A 19,800-nucleotide genomic window follows, 5' to 3' on the forward strand; every position below is an offset into this window, starting at 1 on the left:
AGTGAGGTGCAAGAGACCGCCATAGTGTCACAGGTGGAATGGTGGCATTGAGGCTAAGGATCTGCACTGTTATCTGGAAGGTTGCCGGTTCAAATCCAGTTACCGGCAGAAGGGTTTCCTACTCTGTTGGGCCCTCGAGCAAAGCCCTTAACCTGAAAATTGCTCCAGGGGCGCTGTACAATGTCTGACCAACACTCCAAAGATCACGTGAAAAGACGATATCTCATGATTAATTTCAGGGATTAATAAAGGGTACCTAATACCAAATAAATAAATCTGACCCAAGGAGAGTGACAGAGCAGTGATTAGGTCCAATGGACATCACCTTGCAACCTTGGACACCTTGAATCTAGTTTGAGGAAAATGTAAATGGAGTCCTTTAGAGCAGCGGTTCCCAAACTGTGGTACGCAGAGCCCTTTCAGGTGGTACGCATCGCGGTCCCTGAAATTTAATTTATCTGTGCAAAACCCTTTATGACAAGCCTGTTGTGAGCAAAAACCAATGAAACTGTTAAAATACAATAATACGTGGATTCCCAAATTTAGTGTGGTGTGAAATTTCGTATTCTTCCAGAGGGGCTTAAAGTGGAGAAGGACAAACAAATTATGATTGCATTCACTACACTTTTGGCACGCAGACTCATTCTGATAAACTGGAAGAACCCAAACTCTCCTCTTTTAAGTCAGTGGGAAACTGATGTGTTATACTATTTGAAATTGGAAAAAATCAAATACACAGATAGAGGATCTGTACAGACATTTTTCAAAACATGGCAGGATCTAATCAGTAATATTTTAAAATAAGTTTATAAAGCACAGAGAATTTATTAATTTAGGTATTTTTACAAGCCTTAAATTTTACACCGTTTGGCTTGCTCTCTCTCTCAGGGGTGGGGATCGATCTGTTCTTACACATAATTTTTTTTTGTAAAAACTTGATTGCTATGTATTGATTGTAATAAAATTAATAAATAAAAACAAAAAAAATAAAAAATAAATACAATAATACGTGGATTCCCAAATTTAGTGCGGTGTGAAATTTCGTCATCTGAATAAATAAAACCTATTATTCGAATCAGTATTTAGTTCATTTAACGCTACCATAATTCTGTTTCGCGGAAGTCAACTTCTACTTCTTCACTGTTTGAGCTTTCGGTCACTAGATGAAAGCACAACGCCGGCAATATTTAGTCTTCGGTAACCCTGCCTCACAGAAACCGCTCAAGCGCTTGTTGTTATACGTGCACTGCCGCTGTATCGCATCGTAGTCACTAGATCTAAGCACAAAGCCGATACCATTTCGTCTTCGGTAACTGCGTCACATACAGGCCGAAGGCAGGATTTAGTTTTGGGGCGGAATTGATCAATTTATGTACATGCACACATTTTTTCATTCATTTTATGCATAATTTCTTCCAATTCAGATTTCGCGGCGGTTTAGACCCGAACTCCCCCTCCTTACAGCTCTCCCTCCCTATCAACAAGGTGCGGGTGGTACGCAACACAACTCACTGAACCTCAGGTGGTACTTGACGTCCAAACGTTTGGGAGCCCCTGCTTTACAGGACAGCAAAAGCTAATGCTGACAGAGGGCTTCAGTCAATGACGGTAAATTTGTGAGACCTGAAGGTGAAAGATCTGCTGTGGGGGAGAAATCCAGCAGAATGACATCCAGTATGTGACCAAACTGTGAGGCTACCTAGATTAGTCGCAATTCAGGCCGGCGTAAGAGGAAGAGAGAAGCGTTCTGACTGATCTCTGTGGCTTCCTGCTTATCAGTAGAAAGTAGAGAAAGCCTTGATTACAAACCTTGTTCATCTTACCTAAACTCTTCGATCAGATGAGCTGTGACCAGTTTGCCTGTTCCAGAGAAGAGAACGACCACCATCTCCAGTACACCTAGAGCCTAGAGCTAGAGATCAAGACATGGGGCACTGCACAGCCTTGATAAACACTTCATTGAGGTCAACAGCTAGGAGGCCAAATGGAAGGAGATGAAGGAAATTATCAACAGGGTGTTCTAAAAATGCCACCAAAATACGGAAAAGGTTGCGGAGGATCCTTCGTGGTTGTGCTTTGAAGCAGGGCTAAGGTGACATCACAATAGATGTTAGTGGAGGGTATCTGAATTCCCAAGATAGGGAATTCCAGTAACATCAAGTAATTCTGGATCATCTAACAATTTAGCAGTGAAAGGGTGAATTTCTTCAATATTTCCACTCACTACTTGACAATACACCTCTTAAAGAATGTTAACTTAGTACCAAAGAGAATCTGGATATTTTCTCTCTCACCTAAACTGAGAGACAAAGAAAAGCAAGAGCTGCCTGACCATGTATGCGGTGGGCCTCAGTAACATCTCTGAATTCATATACAGTACCAGGTAAGAGCGAAGGCCTCATCCCCAGTGTGGCCAAAAGGAGGACATTTGCAACACATTTTAGCTTTTAGTGCAAAGCCCCAACAGAGGCACATGATCTCTGGCTCTGTAACACTGAGATTTAAGCTGCAACGCAGTGCTTCCCAAACTCGGTCCTGGGGACCCCCTGTGGCTGCAGGTTTTTGTTCCAACCAGCTTCTGTTTTTAACTGGACTCCTGGGCTAATTAAGTGAACTGTTATTTCCCCAAGTTCTGTGTTTTGGGAACAATATTGAAATTAGAAAACTAAGTTTGGGTAAAAAAGAAAAAAAAAAAAAAATGAAAATGCACCAAACAGTTATATGGGAGTAATCTATATTTTTTTTCTTTTTAACAACTACTTCATTCGCCAACCCTCGTGCCTTCACTACGCGATATCCTCTTTGCAGTTCTGCTGGTCATGTATGGGGATGCGGATGTATTACAGTGAGTAATTAACCATATTAAAAAATAGTAAAACGTAAAAATTTGAAAGTAAATTATGTTTCATGTTGTGTTAGTGTTATTCGTTGTGTAATACGATTTTATTCTGTTTGACTTTGAAATTAACACTCAAATACTTTTTGAACTTACACTTTTACTGTAAAACTTCAGTAAAAACTTCTTCTTCTTCTTTCGGCTGCTCCCATTATGGGTCGCCACAGCGGATCATCTTCTCTGTCCTCTGCATCTTGTTCTGTCACACCCATCACCTGCATGTCCTCTCTCACCACATCCATAAACCTTCTCTTAGGTCTTCCTCTTCTCCTCTTCCCTGGCAGTACTGTCCTTAGCATCCTTCTTCTCCCAATATCCTCTACACATGTCCAAACCAACACAATCTCGCCTCTCTGACTTTGTCTTCCAACTTGAGCTGACCCTCTAATGTCCTCATTTCTAATCCTGTCCATCCTCGTCACACCCAATGCCAATCTTAACATCTTTAACTCTGCCACCTCCAGCTCTGTCTCCTGTGCCACCGTCTCCAACCCATATAACATAGCTGGTCTCACTAGCGTCAAAAAAAAAAAAAAGTGAAAAAAGTGGAGAAAACATTCTTTTTTGAGAATAAAGTAGAATTATTTTATGACAATCTAAATGATATTTGAAATTAACTTTAATACTCCATCAACACGTTTAAATGTTCAACAGAATATTAAAACTTAGCAGATTTCCAAGCAACTTAAATTCCTCATTCTAAATTTCGGTCCATGCTGCTGTACCTGCCATAGCAACTGGATTAGCTATTAGTCTTCCTGCTGTTTTCTTCTTCATTTTCAAAAATAACGATTCCTCAGCTAGCCGAAAAGTGCTCTCCTGCAGAGCCGCACAGCAGAACTATAGTGTCACGCTACATAAACAGCTGATCACTGTAGGAGGTCTGATCAAAAAGTTTGGGAATTAGATGCCACCTATTAAAAAATTGTGCAATGACTCGAAACTTGTAGGTCACCTGTTTATCAGGAGCCAATTGGAAATTGCACGGCATCAAATAGAAGATGATTCATGCATTTCTTTGCATCCAAATAAAAATTTAACTAAGATTCACAGAAGTGTACTTGCGTTAGGTGATTCTGTCAGTGCCTCTGAGCATTTACGGAATACAGGCTACTTTACCGGAAGATGACGCACTGCTTGACTAATCAAAGAAAACATCTAAGAAGCAGCAACTTCAAAAACTGAATCCCCCTAATATGCAAAAGAATTGTTATGAGACAAGCATTCATTCACTGACGCTTGGTAACATTAGCCATTTCATAAAGAATGAAATGTTAGTTTAAAAGCAACGTTGATCATTCTGAGCAACTACATCACAATGTTGCCGTGTCCAGATGAGTCAATGCAATGGTGTCCAATGGTGATAGTGAAATAACTGCAAAGGCTAAACATCAGTACTACTTCAGTATGACATAAAAGGCTACAACATATTTTAAAATGCGTAGAACCGTATTCGTGTTTGTAATTTTCCTGTTAAAAGTACTTACAAATTATAGTGCCATTTTACACCACTTCTGGCAGGCCATCCTGATCTTAACAGGACTAATAAAGACTCACCTGGCCCAAGAATAGGGAGAGCCCAATAACACCTACCATGCTCCTCAGCACATGTGGACTACACCGAGAGAAAATTAAGAAAACGAGTGCCTGACTAGTTAGGATTTGAATGGAAACAACACCGTATATCAATCTTTACATATTTCAAAACTATGTCCCACCGGGCTGTAAGAGATTTAAGTGTTTACATGGTCTATGTGTCTATGCACTGTAAACATGCTCCCCTGGAAACAAAAGGGGAAGGTTAACACTGTGGAAGCGTGGTTCCTCATGACAATTTGTCTTATCAATCCAATCACCTGCATCCGGGTCTTTCACTATTTAAACAGGAGGACAAAAAGAAGAAGAAGAAGAAAATCCCGTTCTACTACACCGCAAATTCATTACAGCGCCAGGAGAAAGCAGTGATTCAGATCGTTTACACTTTTTCTACTTGCCACTTTCAACGCCAGACAACTTCATCTTCACAACGTAAAACCGAGAGAAAATTAAGAAAACAAGTGCCTGACCAGTTAGACTTGATGGAAACAACACTGTTTATATTAATCTTACATATGTCAAAACAACTATGTCCCACCATAACAGATTGAGCTGTAAGATATTTAAGTGTGTACATAGTCTGTGTGTCTATGTACTGTAAATATGCTCCCCTGGAAACAAAGGGGGAAGGTTAACACTGAGGAACCGTGGTCCCTTATGATAATTTGTCCTATCAATCCCATCACCTGCATCTGGGTGATTCACTATTTAAACAGGAGGACAAAAAAAAAAAGAAGAAAAAAAAATCCCGTTCTACTACACCGTAAATTCATTTACAGCGCCAGGAGAAAGTAGCAATTTCTACTTGCCACTTTCAATGGCTGACACCTTCACCTTTACAACACAAAACCCTGGGGTTCTGGACTATGCCGACGTACCGAGGATAAGCACGGTGAGACTGTTTCTTGTTGTTTGGGGTGTGACACAGTCAGACCAACAAATGATCTCAAAAACAAGTCCACCCTGTGACACTACACCTAGGACAAGACAGGATGAGTTTGAAGAATGCAGAGTTAGGACAACCTCTGCTTGTCATGGTGTGCACTCTGCTGTTGATCCTCGGGAGTTCAAACCTTTCTTAGTAAACTAACCTGATCAGCATTATTTATTATCATACTCTTTATGAAATTATGTTGGTTTGAAAGCTAAAAGTGGATATTATAGACATCTATGTAATCATAGGAAGGAAGCGGTACTGTAAATGCTGCATTAAAAATTGACCCAACAGTGTTACGTGTCCAAGTTCAACTTCAATGATAAAGAAATGCACAGAACTCTGGCACAATGCTAAAAAAACACTTTTCTAGCCTTAGGTATTTTACTTCTTTTTTAAATGTTGTTGTGAGTCATTTTAAAACACAGTTAATCATTTTCTTTTGCTTGCTGTCCTGAGAAGTCAGCACCTTGAGAGTTGTTGCAACGATCTGCAACTTCACTTGGTGAGGAGCACAGTGCAAGAACAAAGTTGTTTGTACTGTTGTGGTGTACAGGGTGGTGTAAGGAATCTGGAAATTTTGTACCAGGTGCTGGTGACCCTGGGGCGTTAGCAGTCGTTTGGGACCAATGTGACCTCATTTAGAACCCCTTGCCATTAGTTATAATGGAGCAGTGGAGTGGTGCGCAATAAGCGTTCGCTTGACAGCCTTTTGGAAAAATGGTAATAGTGTGACGGCTGCGCAAAGGGAATTTCAGCGTCATTACCAGTTAGGATGTCATGATCGTGTCCCATCTGTTCACGCGATTACAACATGGGTGCATAATTTCAAAGAAATGGGTTCAGCCTTAAAAAAAGACGTCCCCAGGTGGAGCCACTTCACATATTGCCCAACAATCGATGGCAGCTATTCGACGATTGTTTCATACAACAGTGACGTTCCATCCCCATATCTGAATGTTTGTGATTTCTTTCTGTGGGGGCATCTTAAAGTCCAAGTGTACCACACACATCCTGCAACAATTGCTGTACTAAAAAGGAGGATTGAAGAGGAAATCGCTGGCATTCCTCTTGACACGTTACATCGAGCAATGCAGAATTTCCACAACAGGCTGTCAGAATATGTACGGAGAAATGGATAACACCTTCATGATGTTTTCTTCAAAACATAAAATAAATACTGAATGAATGTTGATTACCATCATTAATTGCATATCCTGTACAATACATTTCATCATTAAATATATTTTGTAATGTGTTTATTTGTGCATTGAACATCAATTGAAAATTTCCCATTTCCCTGCACCCTGTATTTCTGAGGTGGCCAACACAGATTGACAATCTAGCTCTGTGAAGAGGATCACTGGTGTTACGTTCTGTGTGTTGTATTTACACCATTTTTTGATGCACACCCAACCTACCTCGAAGGGGGTCTCTCTCTCTCTCTCTCTCTCTCTCTCTCCCCCTTGGTATTGCCCTTCCCAAATTTCCTTCCATTTTTTTCTCTACAAGGATTTTTTTGTGAAAAAGCATATGATAGAGTGCCTAGAGAGGAGTTGTGGTATTGTATGAGGAAGTCGGGAGTGACAGAGAAGTACGTAAGAGTGGAACAGGATATGTACGGGGGAAGTGAGACAGTGGTGAGGTCTGCGGTAGAAGTGATGGCTGTATTCAAGGTGGAGGTGGGTCTACATCTGGGATCGGCTCGGAGTCCTTTCTTATTTGCAATGGTGATGGACAGGTTGACAGATGAGATTAAACTGATGATATTTGCGGATGACATAATGATCTGTAACAAGAGTAGGGAGCAGGTTGAGGAGACCCTGGAGACGTGGATATATACCCTAGAGAGGAGAGGAATGAAAGTCATTAGGACCTGAATATGAATATGTGTGTGAATGAGAGGGAGGTCAGAGGAATGGTGAGGATGCAGAAAGTAGAGTTGACAAAGGTGGATGAGATTAAACAGTTGGGATCAACAGTACAGAGTAATGGGTACTGTTGAAGAGAGGCGAAGAAGAGAGTGCAGGCAGAGTGGAGTGGGTGAAGAAGAGTGCCAGGAGTGATTTATGACAGACAGGTACCAACAAGAGTGAAAGGGAAGGTCTACAAGATGGCAGCGAGATCAGCTAGGTTATATGGTTGGAGATGGTGTCAGAGCTGGAGGTGGCAGAGTCAAGGATGTTAAGATTTGCACTGGGTATGACAAGGATGGACAGGACTAGAAATGAGGACATTAGAGGGTCAGCTAAGGTTGGATGGTTGGGACACAAAACCGAAGAGGCGAGATTACATTGATTTGGACGTGTGCAGAGGACAGTCGCCGGGTATGTTGGGAGAAGGATGCTAAGGATAGAGCTGCCAGGCAAGAGGAAAAGAGGAAGGCCTAAGAAGAAGATTATGGATGTGGTGAGAGAGGACATGCAGGTGATGGGTGTAACAGAGCAAGGTGCAGAGGACAGGAAAATATGGAAACAAATGACCCACTGTGGCGACCCCTAACGGGAGCAGCCGAAAGACGAAGAAGTAGAGGATAGATAAGCATAAACTAATCTGAAAGGGCAGAGAACAAGTCAATGGGTAATTTCTGTGACCTACTTACCGTTGGATCTGGTACTGATTCACAACATTGGACGTCAAGACATAAAAGGCACTGAGAATGGCCGTTACGCTGAATGCAATGATGGAGAGGCTGCACAGCACACAAAGCAGAACCAGCACACCTATAAATAAAAAAAAACCTGCAGAGGCACAAAGAGCCAGAGAACATCACTGTTTAGTTTGCCACACGTTCAGCATCTTCTATTTAATAAGCCACCTCATGCTGAGACTTAACGCTTTGAACGGCATAAAATGGCAACTTGTTTTACAATTAAAAAGAAAAAAAGTCTGTAGCAATCTGTTTACTGACAGTCTTGCAGGGTACAATATCAACAGTATGTATGACTGCCAGGCTTAAAACCAGTAACATCACTAAGGCCTCCATCTTTTTAATGTACTCTTTTAGTCAGTGGTACAAGTGGAATCTAGAAACTCACTTTACCTTTTGTATTTTATTGTTACACATTTCTGGACAGGGTGGCACAGTGGTAGCGCTACAGTAAGGAGACCAGGGTTCGCGTCCTTCCCGCCATGGAGTTTGCATATTTTCCCCGTATCTGTGTGGATTTCCTTCGTGTTTAAAATTTCTTTCAAAGACATGCAGGTTATGTGGAATGGTGATACTAAACTGGTCATTGTGTGTGTTGGCTGTGTGTGTGTGTGTTTGCCCAGCAATGGACTGGTGCCCTGTCCAGGGTTTGTTCCTGGCTTGTGTGCTATCCTAGCTGGGACTCCCACAACCCCGTGGGTTAGAAAATGACTAACTGACTTGACATTTCTGGACCAACGGGTACTTTCATGAAATAGAGTTTAGGGGTAGGATTTTGGAAATTCCAGACCTACCAACCATTACTGGCAGACAGGAGAATAAAAGAACTTCTGTCCCAGCAGATCTCCTGTGAGTTGGAAGGAAAGCTAAAAAAATAACCCTACTCTATGGAAGAAGGGGGAGCTTTTAAGCAAAGAAGATATGAAATAGAAAAAAAAAATCACGATTGTTCTACTCATGGTCACACCTGACTGTTACCTTTCAGTCTCAAGTGTTATATTTCAGTCCCCTAGGTGAGGGGTTCAAATTCCTGGTTTATGTCTGATTAGTTTATTTTTGATTTTTTTTTTTTACTGTTAATGTTCTTTTTATTGATTATATCCATTACTTTTCTTTTTCATTTTTTTTTCAATGTCTTGAAACTGCCCATGTTATGTGTTTTATGGCTGGTCTCCCAAGAGGTAGTGCCACCTGCCAAGCATTGCACTCCTCCCTGTATATCCAGGGGGTCTCCCACAGTTCCTCGTGGTTCATTTTAAAATGCACTGAGGAGTGGGGAGATCTTGCGCTTTTTGTGATTTTCATGTGCTTAGCGATTTACTGGACTTTTGACCTTTTGTTCTGTATTTTGAACATTCCTCGGATTTTGTACTGAGGCTTTTATTCGCCTTGGATCTCTTCGCTGGCAGCTCGTTTTTGTATCTTTGGTGCTCTACAGAACTTTAACACAGCCTTTGAAAATCAATTTTCTGTTTTATAAGGTTTTAACATGGCCCTTTTTTGTATCTAGCTGGGGGGTTTTGACAGGATTTCCCCCTTTAGCGGGTATTTTTGGAACTGTTTTGAGACTTGCGTGCTTGGGACTCTGAGCTCACAACACTCCCTTAGCAATTTTAATAATGAACTGTGTCCCTTGTTTAAATGTATCTGTGCCACAGTTACCCTTTACCGTTCTCCATTGTATTGGTCTGATGTGAAATCGCTCATTTTAGAGATTTTATTTATGTTTATTTGAAGTGGGAGTACACTCAAGTTCCTATTCAAGCATGAGACAACACTGGTGTTTCATTTTCTGACCTACAGCTGTCTAACTGGGCATTTAGAATTCATAAAACAGAAGATGCTTTACCTCTTCTGTCTCTCCTACCTGGCTCCCCTTGAGAAGTCCATGGCTGCTCCTGATAAATTACCCATTAAACAGAAATCCTATTTAACGTCAGCAAAGCACATTCTGTGCCCGATTCTATTACAAGTGCAAGAATAACTTGCCTTGACTTGTATTCAATACATCATGCTGACTACCCTAACATTCTCAGCTTCTCTAATTGCTTCGCTACACTATTTGCCCACTACAGTTTCCGTACCCCGTGTACTTCTCAATACCATGTTTTCAATTTCCTGTTATGGAATATTGAAATTTCAAGCTATGCACACAAAACCCAGCAGTAGAAGTAAAATGTCTCCCTAAAATCTGCCATCAAGTCAAGTCAAGTTGGGGAGCATGCACTGGTATAGTGCATTGCCGCACCCACTCCACGACGATAACAACTCGAGGTCCCAGTTGGCAACCCCCCAGGCAGACACGCGGTTCAGTCCCACCCTCCAGAAATGACCCTCTGTCTGCCACAGCCTGATGTTACGTGGGCGACCCCTTGGCCTGGTCCAGCCACTCGGGTCCCCAACAATGAGGATCTTACAAGCTGGGTCACCCTTGGGGAAACGCGCCATATGGCCGTAGTGCCATAACTGACGTTCCCTCACAATTCTCGTAATGTGCCTCATTCGGGGGTGCTATGAATCTGGCATCAGAGAGCCTTATACCGAGTTTAAATTTCAGGAGCTTAAAATTGTCTGCACCCTCACTAAAATTATAGAAAGATGTCCGTATCCGGTCTGGCCTCCACCCCACACACTCTCCCTATGTTTCATGATTTCCTTGGTCTATCCTATCCTCATGTGTTGGTTAGTTTTGAAATTTGGGCTGATAAGACAAGATTGCAGATTCAAAGAGAAACAAAAGAGGGAGTCCGGCTAGCATTGTTCATGTTGCTATTATGAAAGCCTTTAGTTACATTTTGCTCCCGAGTTTAGTGTTTCTGATATTGCCCTTCTGTTTTTGCTTTGTGTTATGGATACCTTTGCCTGAGCCTTGTCTGACTTCCTGTGCTCTTGACCTTTGCTTTTAGACTTTGCACCCACCCCACCATAACCCATCGTCTATGAGAGAGGAGCGAAAGCTTTAGATTTGTCAACATTTTTGATCTCCAGTTTTCGACGAGTCTCAAAATTTTAGGGTAGCACGATACCCAAAACACTGATATCTCGATGATGGGGTATTTGTCTGTCTGTCTGTGTGTCACAGTTTCTTGAGGACGGTCTAGAGCTAAAACGGCAGGAAGGAAAAAATACCAAACTCAAAACTAAAGCCTGTTATGAGATGACAATATGCTGGATTAGTTTTTGAGCCAAAACGTGCAAGAGAGGAACCCTCAAACACCATAATTCTGCAATTAATTATGAATTCTTCTTGTCAGTTGCTACTGTAATGACCTATTTTATGATAATAAAAATCAGCACCAGAGCGGTAAATAATTTCTGAAATGTTATCGAATAGTTTGGCTAACTTGGTTCCTAGAGCACTAAGCCTACTGACACTTGCATCCGAATTTTTGAAACTGGATTCTTGGACATTTATACATATTCCTTATTTTTATATTCATGACTCTACATGACTACCTGGCCAGTTCTTCCTTGTCCAGATCTACACTGTACCCTAAGTCTGTGATACCAGTCATGGTTAAAAGAGTGGGGGGGCTATGATCGTAATGAGAATATAAGTTTAATGTCACTGTGCTCTGTACAAAAAATATTTTATAAATCCACTCACATGTACAGGCCATGGGCAGAGATGGGCTCAGCACTTAGAACTGCTAGGCCAGCATTTGAAGAGAGAAAAGGACAACTATGAAAATGGGCATTGTACTATTTCTGTGTGCATGAAATTGAATCCTCTCTTTGCCTTGTTTGGAATGGCATGGTTTACCTAAGTAGGGGTCTGCACATGGAGAAAGGGTATAAAGCTTTGGAACATTGCCTGGCACACCAGGAAGCCGGAGGGATAGAAGATAACGTCATCCAATCGTGAAAACCCTTCCAGCGCAGTGACGGAAATGGCACACTGTATACATCGAACTCCCACTTCAGTAATTGTCTTGCCATTGGCTTCCTTTCATCTGTTATGCCGTGTAAATCGCCATTAAAGAAAGCAAAGTTATTTTCTTTTATGTGATTTCTTACAGCCATATCACTACGTGAGGGATATCGCCTCTTTATAATATATCTATTTAGGTTCAGGTTACTTAAAACGCCGCAATTAAAAATAACTTCTTCCAACCAGGGAGCTATTGCCCCCTTGAGGAAAACAATGATGCAATCCTAAAGATCAGCTTTTCTTCCAAGGAGGAATGAGGTGCCGAGCTTGAAAAGCAGTGGTCTATAGCAGATTCAATTCCCTTAGATGCTGGTTGATGAACTGGTGTGCATCAAAAACAAAGCAATTTTTGTACACAGCCGAATAATTTAGACATGACCTTCAGTAGATTCCTTGAGACGGTCTCCAGTATAACAACTGGAGGAGATCTTATGTTTAATCCTAAAATGGGCCATGAATCCTTTTCATGACTGAATTTGATATTTAATATGAAGTTCATGGTGCAGATAATTGATTTATGATGGGTTACATAACTTCAAAAATATATAGTTGAAGTTTAAACAAATCTAAATTTAAAAAATGATGTGTATAGTAAATTTACAAATTTACAGTACATGTTACAATTCGTTTGTTGTTGTTAAGTGACTTTAAGATAATGCAGTATGCATGTAAAGTAATGTGTCTCGCGAGAACGCACTTAGGAGTTATCGGGAGAACAAGAGAAAGACCTGCCCCATGGTGTGATGATGCGGGATCTGCTCCATGCTCCCATCTTGCTTCCGGGAGCCCTTGAACCCGTCACCGTCAGTAATGTTACCGATGAGCTCGGCAGTGAGGCACAAGAAATAGAGCAAGGGGATGGTGCAAAAGTGCAAAGTGCTTTTATTTAAAAACAACAAACAAAAACAAGTCTTCAAACACCAACATAGTGCAGTGCATCAAATCTTTAAATAAATAATCCATTAAAACAGAAGTGAAGTGGAGGTTAAAATCCAACAGAAAAAAACAATCCTTTAAAACGAGGTTAAAACAATGCTGGAAGCAGTCCCTTTAAAAACACAAAGCCCCGTGACTTCCTTTATGTGGCGGCTCTCCTGCTTCTCCCATACGGGCTTCTCGACAGGGGAGTCGCCCTTCCTTCAGCTGACCTTACTACTGTCCGGTTGCCTTCCGTTCCCTGGCTCCACGGCTACCTTACCGGATCGAGACTTGGGTACCTCGATGGCCAGGTCGCTAACGCTGAGGCTCACCTTCCCAAGACTCCACAACTCCCATTGCCTTCCACGGGGAGTCATCCATACTACCAGTCACTCCAGCTCCTAGAAATCGTTCAGCTGGAGCGACCATTTCCAACTGCCCCTCCTCTAGTGTCGGCCATGCACTGCTCATGAGGGGCTCTTCAGTCTAGCTGCCTGCAAGCGCTTGCGCGCTCTTTCTCTCTCTTGCACCTGCTTTCTCCTCCAGCTTCCTGCCTTCTTCCTCACTCCCACAACCTCCAAAATCTTTTTCTCTTTTAGAAGTTTTTTTTTCTCCTAGCCTTCTATTTATGACGGGGACGTGATTCACCTGTGGCAATAAGCGGCTCCCGGGAACAATTACGGATGCGGACGACTCCTCACCTGTGCACTTAGGTGAAACTCGCCCGCACCGCAAATCACCCCAGGAACCACTTTAGCCATACATCACCACGCCGCCCTCGCTAAGACGCAAGTGCGGTGATTATTTATTTTCAAAATGGTCCTTTGACATGAGCTATGGACCTGCTATACCACACATGGATTGCAGGTGGGCAGATGTCTCTCACCAGGCTCTGCCATGTTGTATTTAAGGTTAAAGCTATAAATGTCTGAAGCTAAAATAGACAATCAAAGTGATTTAAGGACCTCTTTTCATTACAAGCGGCCAACGAGGTATTTTATTTGTAAAATGGTTTTTGTTTCATGTTTGCACTAAATGTTTTGTATTTCATCCTGTGTGTACGCAAGTTACTGTGTATTCATTAATGTGTTCGGTATTGATTACTCACCATGTAGTTCTTACGGCGTGGAGGCATGATGGTGTGAGTAAGACAAACCCAAGCAATAAACGCCCGTTTCAAAGAACCGACCTGTGTCGGTGTTGTTGTGAAGGGAGCTATAATAATATTCACATAACTGGTAAACAGACATCCTTAGAAAGTCCGTCTAACTGTAACAGGTCCAAAACACTCTCACAATTATGCATTTAAGATATTACTATTAGTTGTGACCAAGTACAGTGCGTTAACACTAAATCTGAAGTTATTTAATAAAGCTAAGTCAAAACCAGATCATCCTCTCAAAGTCTTCGATTTATTTTTACAAAGTGTGTCCACCATGATGTGCCTACATTGTGATCAAAATGGTCCAAAATTGCAGTACCCATGAAAAGGAAATATTTCAGTTTTTGAACTTCTGGGTTGTATAGCAGTTTTATCTTTAGTACAGTTATCAATTTGCTTTTCCTTTGATGTTTTATAGGCAATTTTTGATCCTCTTTCCGCAATCTGCTTGTCTGTTTAGGGTATTTCTACCCTTTGGGGATTTCTACCAAAATAAATCATACTATGTCTTTATCTCTTTCTGGCAGCTTTCTAAATAAAGCTACATTTTTTTATCATTACTATACAACGCCATTTTTTTATTAGAAGCACCACCATTTTCTATGTATTAGTATTACGGTTTCCATGGAAATGTTCCCAGAAGGCATCCTGGGGTAGGCAGTTTGTGACCTCATCAGAGCCACCATTTACAGATCAGAGGGTGCATCTATTAAACATCCAAGATTGGATAAACATAGCAAGAGTTAGAAATTCTTTAGTTGTCTTTACTTTTCTTTGGTTCAGCAAACATTTTCTGTTTTTTTTTTTAATATAAACTTCTTGGTTCACAATTTCGCATAGACGAAAGATAGTATTGATTCTTGGTTACCAAAACTCTGCTCATTTTACTGGCTACGTTCATCTCCGGGTCCTCTCTCATAAAATATCTTCTGTCTCCCTGTGAGATCAGAATAATTGCAATGCCATCACACCATTTTGTGTTCTGTTCTGTTGGGTAGTGGCAGCCATTTTGTTTCTGTTTTTGCATGGTGATGTTCATTTTCTTTATGGATGCTGCACTGGTGGCCAGTCACTTGATTACTAACTTGATTATCATTTCATACCTATATAAGATGGTGGCACACATTTGTTGTTATCTTAGTGTTTGACCAAAGATTAACAAGAAGTACTTGATTCGTCAGAGAAGTTAGGGGAAAAAAACTCAAGCCAGTAAAGTACATTTTTAGATGAAAATATCTTTTATTTTCTGACTTGAATTTGCCTTTTGTTTTGGTGCCTCAAATTCTCTGATTTCCAAATTTAAGAACTTCTTCCTGTTCAGCATTCATGATTTGACCTTTCAATTTGGTGCCTACCATTCCCTTTTATCAACAACTATTCAAAATAAAATACATGAAGAGGCATCTCCTGTAAAGGGCATACGGAGGTTGCTGCCAGGAGAAGTTAGTCTCGTTTATACTCTCGACTCCAAAACGCAGAGTTTTGAGGACAGTTCCCAGCTGGGAGCCTCCAAGTATTATCCCACAAACAGATAATGGCAGTAGGGGGTCCCAAAGCAGAAGCTATTGGTTTATTTGGTCAAGCAGACCAGCTCAATCCTAGGTGCCTGGCCCTTCACAAGGATACCCAGACTTGGAGGTCCATGGGCACCACTAGTCGTCAGCGACTGGTGGCACTATAGGTTTTGACCCTCGGAAGCGACCTTTGCAAAGAAACCCAGAAGGAACCCCTACTGTATATTAAAGTGGCCACTTTCAGCTACAGATATTTGAGCTGAGAGTTGTCAGGAGGAGGATAACAGAGCTCACGGTGTGATGATTTAAACTTCATTATAAATTTATCAGAGCTTTATTCATTTATCTTTGACATTTTGGTATATTTATGGGTTTTGAAGGTTGTTGGATGTTATTTTGATTTCAGTTTTATTTGAACATGTTAGCATACATATCTTAACAGAGCACGGTTGCAGGACAGTTGGGAGCCTATCCCAGCAATCAGTGAGCATAAGGTAGAAACAACACGTAGACAGGGTGCCAGTCCATCCCAGGATGAACACTCACACACAAACACGCGTCCATACGGGCCAATTTAGCAACGGCAGTCCACTTAACCTGCATGTCTTCGGACGATGGGGAGAAACCGAAGCACCTGGAGGAAGCACCCGGGATGTGAACCCCTGTGTTCTTACTGTAAGGCAGCAGTGCTAGCACTGCACCAAAGTGCTTCCCCGTCAAATTACAATAACGGTAAAATACAGCAAATAAATTATTATCTCCACATTTGAAAAATTACTTAATCAAAGCATGATTCATTCTCTCTTTTCTGAATCAAAACAGGATTGGAGGTTGGAAGGATAATCAGTCCTGGCACGGTAGAGTGCATTAATGGAGCCAGTCCTAGACAAGGTGAAAGTACAATAAGTGGACACAAGTAAATAATGATGATTAGAGAAGAGTGTGTGCCCGCCATAATTACACAAGTCAACCTGAGTAGTTTTTAGATGGATTTTAAAAGTGTAAGGTAAATAGTAATGCAGTTTTCATATAAAATAAAAGCAAGCAACTCCTCTGCAGTAGTGGTGACTACAGAGGTGGTAATGTGCCTTAAAAGGTGTGCCACAGATAAATGTATCATATAGTACTAGGTAGAAGATAAATACAGTAGATATCAACAAAACAAAAAGACAAGAAATACATTTTGCTTTTTTCTTTGACCAATTCAAAGTAATGACATTACCTTCGAGTAAGATGAAGCCAACAGATGTAACCACAAACGATATAACAGCAAAAGACAAAAAGAGAGCAGTGGGCAAAGTTGCCATCACAATGAAGACCAGCAGCACCAGGGCAAGGAATGGATGGCTGTCCAGATACTGTCCTAACGGCGACTTCATTAATTCTACAATCTGGAAAAGAACACACAACACAAAAGAGAAGAGGAGTTTACCAGAACGCGGTGTCAAGAAAATGCATGTGCAAATTAAAAGTTTTACACGGTGTCACAAGAACGAGACATGGACAGATAAAGAGTTGGGGCAGCCACCCGTATAATGTGGCATCCTGGCTGCAAAAGGTCGTTTTATCAAACAATCAGCACTGAAGTGCATTCAACTGAGTCCAGAACAAGACTGAGGAAACAAAGGAAAAGGGGCAGGTTTTAAAGGGGGAGACAGGAAGTGAGGTCATATGGATCTGGCACGTGGTCTTCCACCATTGGTTCATAGCCGGACGTGACATCAGAGGGACTGGAGCTGGTGTGGCCGACTTCCATTGGCTCAGTCCCGGAAGTGATGTCAGGAGAGCCAGGTGAAATCCCCCGGGGATGGTCTACAGGCAAGGGAGAAAAAGAGTCAGTGCACTCTGCTACACCCCGGCATGCCTCCGAACTGCCTTCACTCAAGCCCTTTAGCTGCCTCCCATGCGCACGTGTGTGACACCGGGAAGCGCCATCTTAGTGCCACTAACAGAGGGCTGCTGCCTCAGTCCTAGGAACAACTGCTTTGAACTTTAAATTGCAGAAATAAAACGGCCATTTTTGTTAGAGACCCGGTTCTTCGTAAACTGAGCGCTAATTAGCTCAAACAAAATGAGAAATTAACACCTGTGCTAAGCCAGTATCCACTAGAGCTTTAAAATCATCTTTTACACTTTACAGCACTATGGTTATCAAGGAGTCGCTAAGCCAGCTGCTCGCTACTCAGTAATTTAATTGACTTAAAGCGGCCATGTGAGAAGACAGCACATTGCTTCAAAGAAAATGACAGGCAGAAGAAAATATAGAAAGAGCCGGATTGTTAACATTTTTTATTCTAAATGTGCTTGATAAAAAAGTAGGCTTCATTAAAGTAGTCTCTGCAGGCTTTGTCTGACGGTTTATTTTTATCATTGATTGTATCACACTTCTTCATGACCGACTGTTGATGGATTTCACACACGAAAAATAGCAGAATGCATTTACAGTTGATTTAAAAATATCTATGAGTAACACGGACACGAAAATGTCTCTCCTCATTGGGACATATTAAAAAAAAAGCAAAGTCCTCCTGCCATGTTGTGATTTCACTGCTGACAGGGTTACTAAGAAATGCCTCCATCTCGGATGTCATCTGTGGTTTTCCGTTCAGTGTTAAACAAGGGTTTGAGCAGTTCTCTTCTGCCTCCTTTATTGATTGCATTTTATTTGAAACTAGCTGTCCCCCATGGCTGTGCCCACGCAGCAGTGAAACAGGACAAACTTTAAAAATCAATAAAAAAAATAAAAAGTAATACCGTATATACTCATGTTTAAAGTTCTCCCGTGGATAAGCCGGGGCTTGATTTTACCGTATAATTTCCGGTATTTTATAATGTCAGTCGTATAACTGGAAAGCAGAAAACTCACGCTATTGGTCCAAACGATTACGATATGCTAATGGCCACCTGAGGAAACACGGAGCACGTGGCCTTCTTTCTCTATTTATTGTGCCTACGTGACCACACGGTGATACCTGAACTATCCTGAAGCGACGTTTGCACTGTTTTGTGTTCTTTGTATCTCACACCCTCATAGACCTTTATCGTAAGAGCATCCCTTATCTACGATCAGAAGAAAATATCAAGCTGGTTTTAAATTGGGTGGAGTGGTGGCTCTGAGGCTAGGGATCTGCACTGGTAATCGGAAGGTTGCCGGTTTTAATCCCGTAAAATGCCAAAAGGGACTCGGCTCTGTTGGGCCCTTGAGCAAGGCCCTTAACCTGCAATTGCTGAGCGCTTTGAGTAGTGAGAAAAGCGCTATATAAATGCAAAGAATTATTATTATTATTAAATTAAAAGTCTTTGAAGTGGCGAAAGAAAATGGTAACTGCGTTGCTGCAACAAAATTTGATGTTCTTCCACGAGAACCCTGAATACCACGAGGACTGATTGTGGTCATTTATGTGAGGTAGAATGTCTCGTGGCCTTGGAACCCCTGCAGATTTTATTTTTTTCTCCAGCCATCTGGAGTTTTTGTTTTGTTTTTTCTGTCCTCCCTGGCCATCGGACCTTACTTTTATTCTGTGTTAATTAGTGTTCCCTTATTTTAATTCTTATTTATTTTGTGTTTTTTCTCTTTCTTCATCCTGTAAAGCACTTTGAGCTCCATTATTTGTATGATAATGTGCTCTAGAAATAAATGTTGTTGTTGATGATGTGTCTGAGAAAATTGATGCGAGATCGGAGGAGGCAAGAAGATGAAAAAAAATGTAAGTGTCGCATTTTTGAACAGGCCTATAAGTCGGGGTCTGATTTTATGACAGATTTTTCAGTTTTCAAGACCCGACTTATATGCGAGTAGAATTTGTACTGAGAAGAATTTATATTGATAGCTTTGGTAAGCGAGGGCGTCTTTTGGTTTTGCTATGAAAGGTGAGAATGTAGCTGTGATCTCTTTGCCAAAAATGTAAAAAGTTGGCAAGGTATCTCTGGCCAAGCAGAAGGTAGGTACGCTCCATGGTCAAACGGTGCCACTGTATCCGATTGTGTTCAGCTCTGACGGCAGAGCGTCCACCATGCGGGGAGAAGAGCACATAGCCGTGATATGTCTGCCAATGAGCAGCTCTCTCTCTCAAAAACATCAAACGTTATTCCTTAACAATCTCTAGATTATAACGTCGGCTGAACAAACAGGTATTGCTAGCTAAGTGCTCCAACACGGGGCGAAAGGTAGAGTGACTCGAATGGAGGCTGGCACGTGA

At 41.5% G+C, this 19,800-nt stretch overlaps 1 protein-coding gene across 1 annotated transcript in view; it reads right to left on the minus strand.

Moving 5' to 3' along the window:
* The window catches only part of LOC120542460 (lipid droplet assembly factor 1-like), a 59,295-nt gene that overhangs the window by 9,549 nt on the left and 29,946 nt on the right, over window positions 1-19,800 (minus strand). The window contains exons 3-4 of the mRNA XM_039774956.1: window positions 16,824-16,992; window positions 8,029-8,167 (exon numbers count right to left, since the gene is read on the minus strand). Of these exons, the coding sequence (XP_039630890.1) occupies window positions 8,029-8,167; window positions 16,824-16,992 (308 nt within the window). The remainder of the gene's footprint in view (window positions 1-8,028; window positions 8,168-16,823; window positions 16,993-19,800) is intronic.

Source organism: Polypterus senegalus, chromosome 13 (assembly GCF_016835505.1).
Source record: "Polypterus senegalus isolate Bchr_013 chromosome 13, ASM1683550v1, whole genome shotgun sequence".
Lineage (NCBI taxonomy): Eukaryota > Metazoa > Chordata > Cladistia > Polypteriformes > Polypteridae > Polypterus > Polypterus senegalus.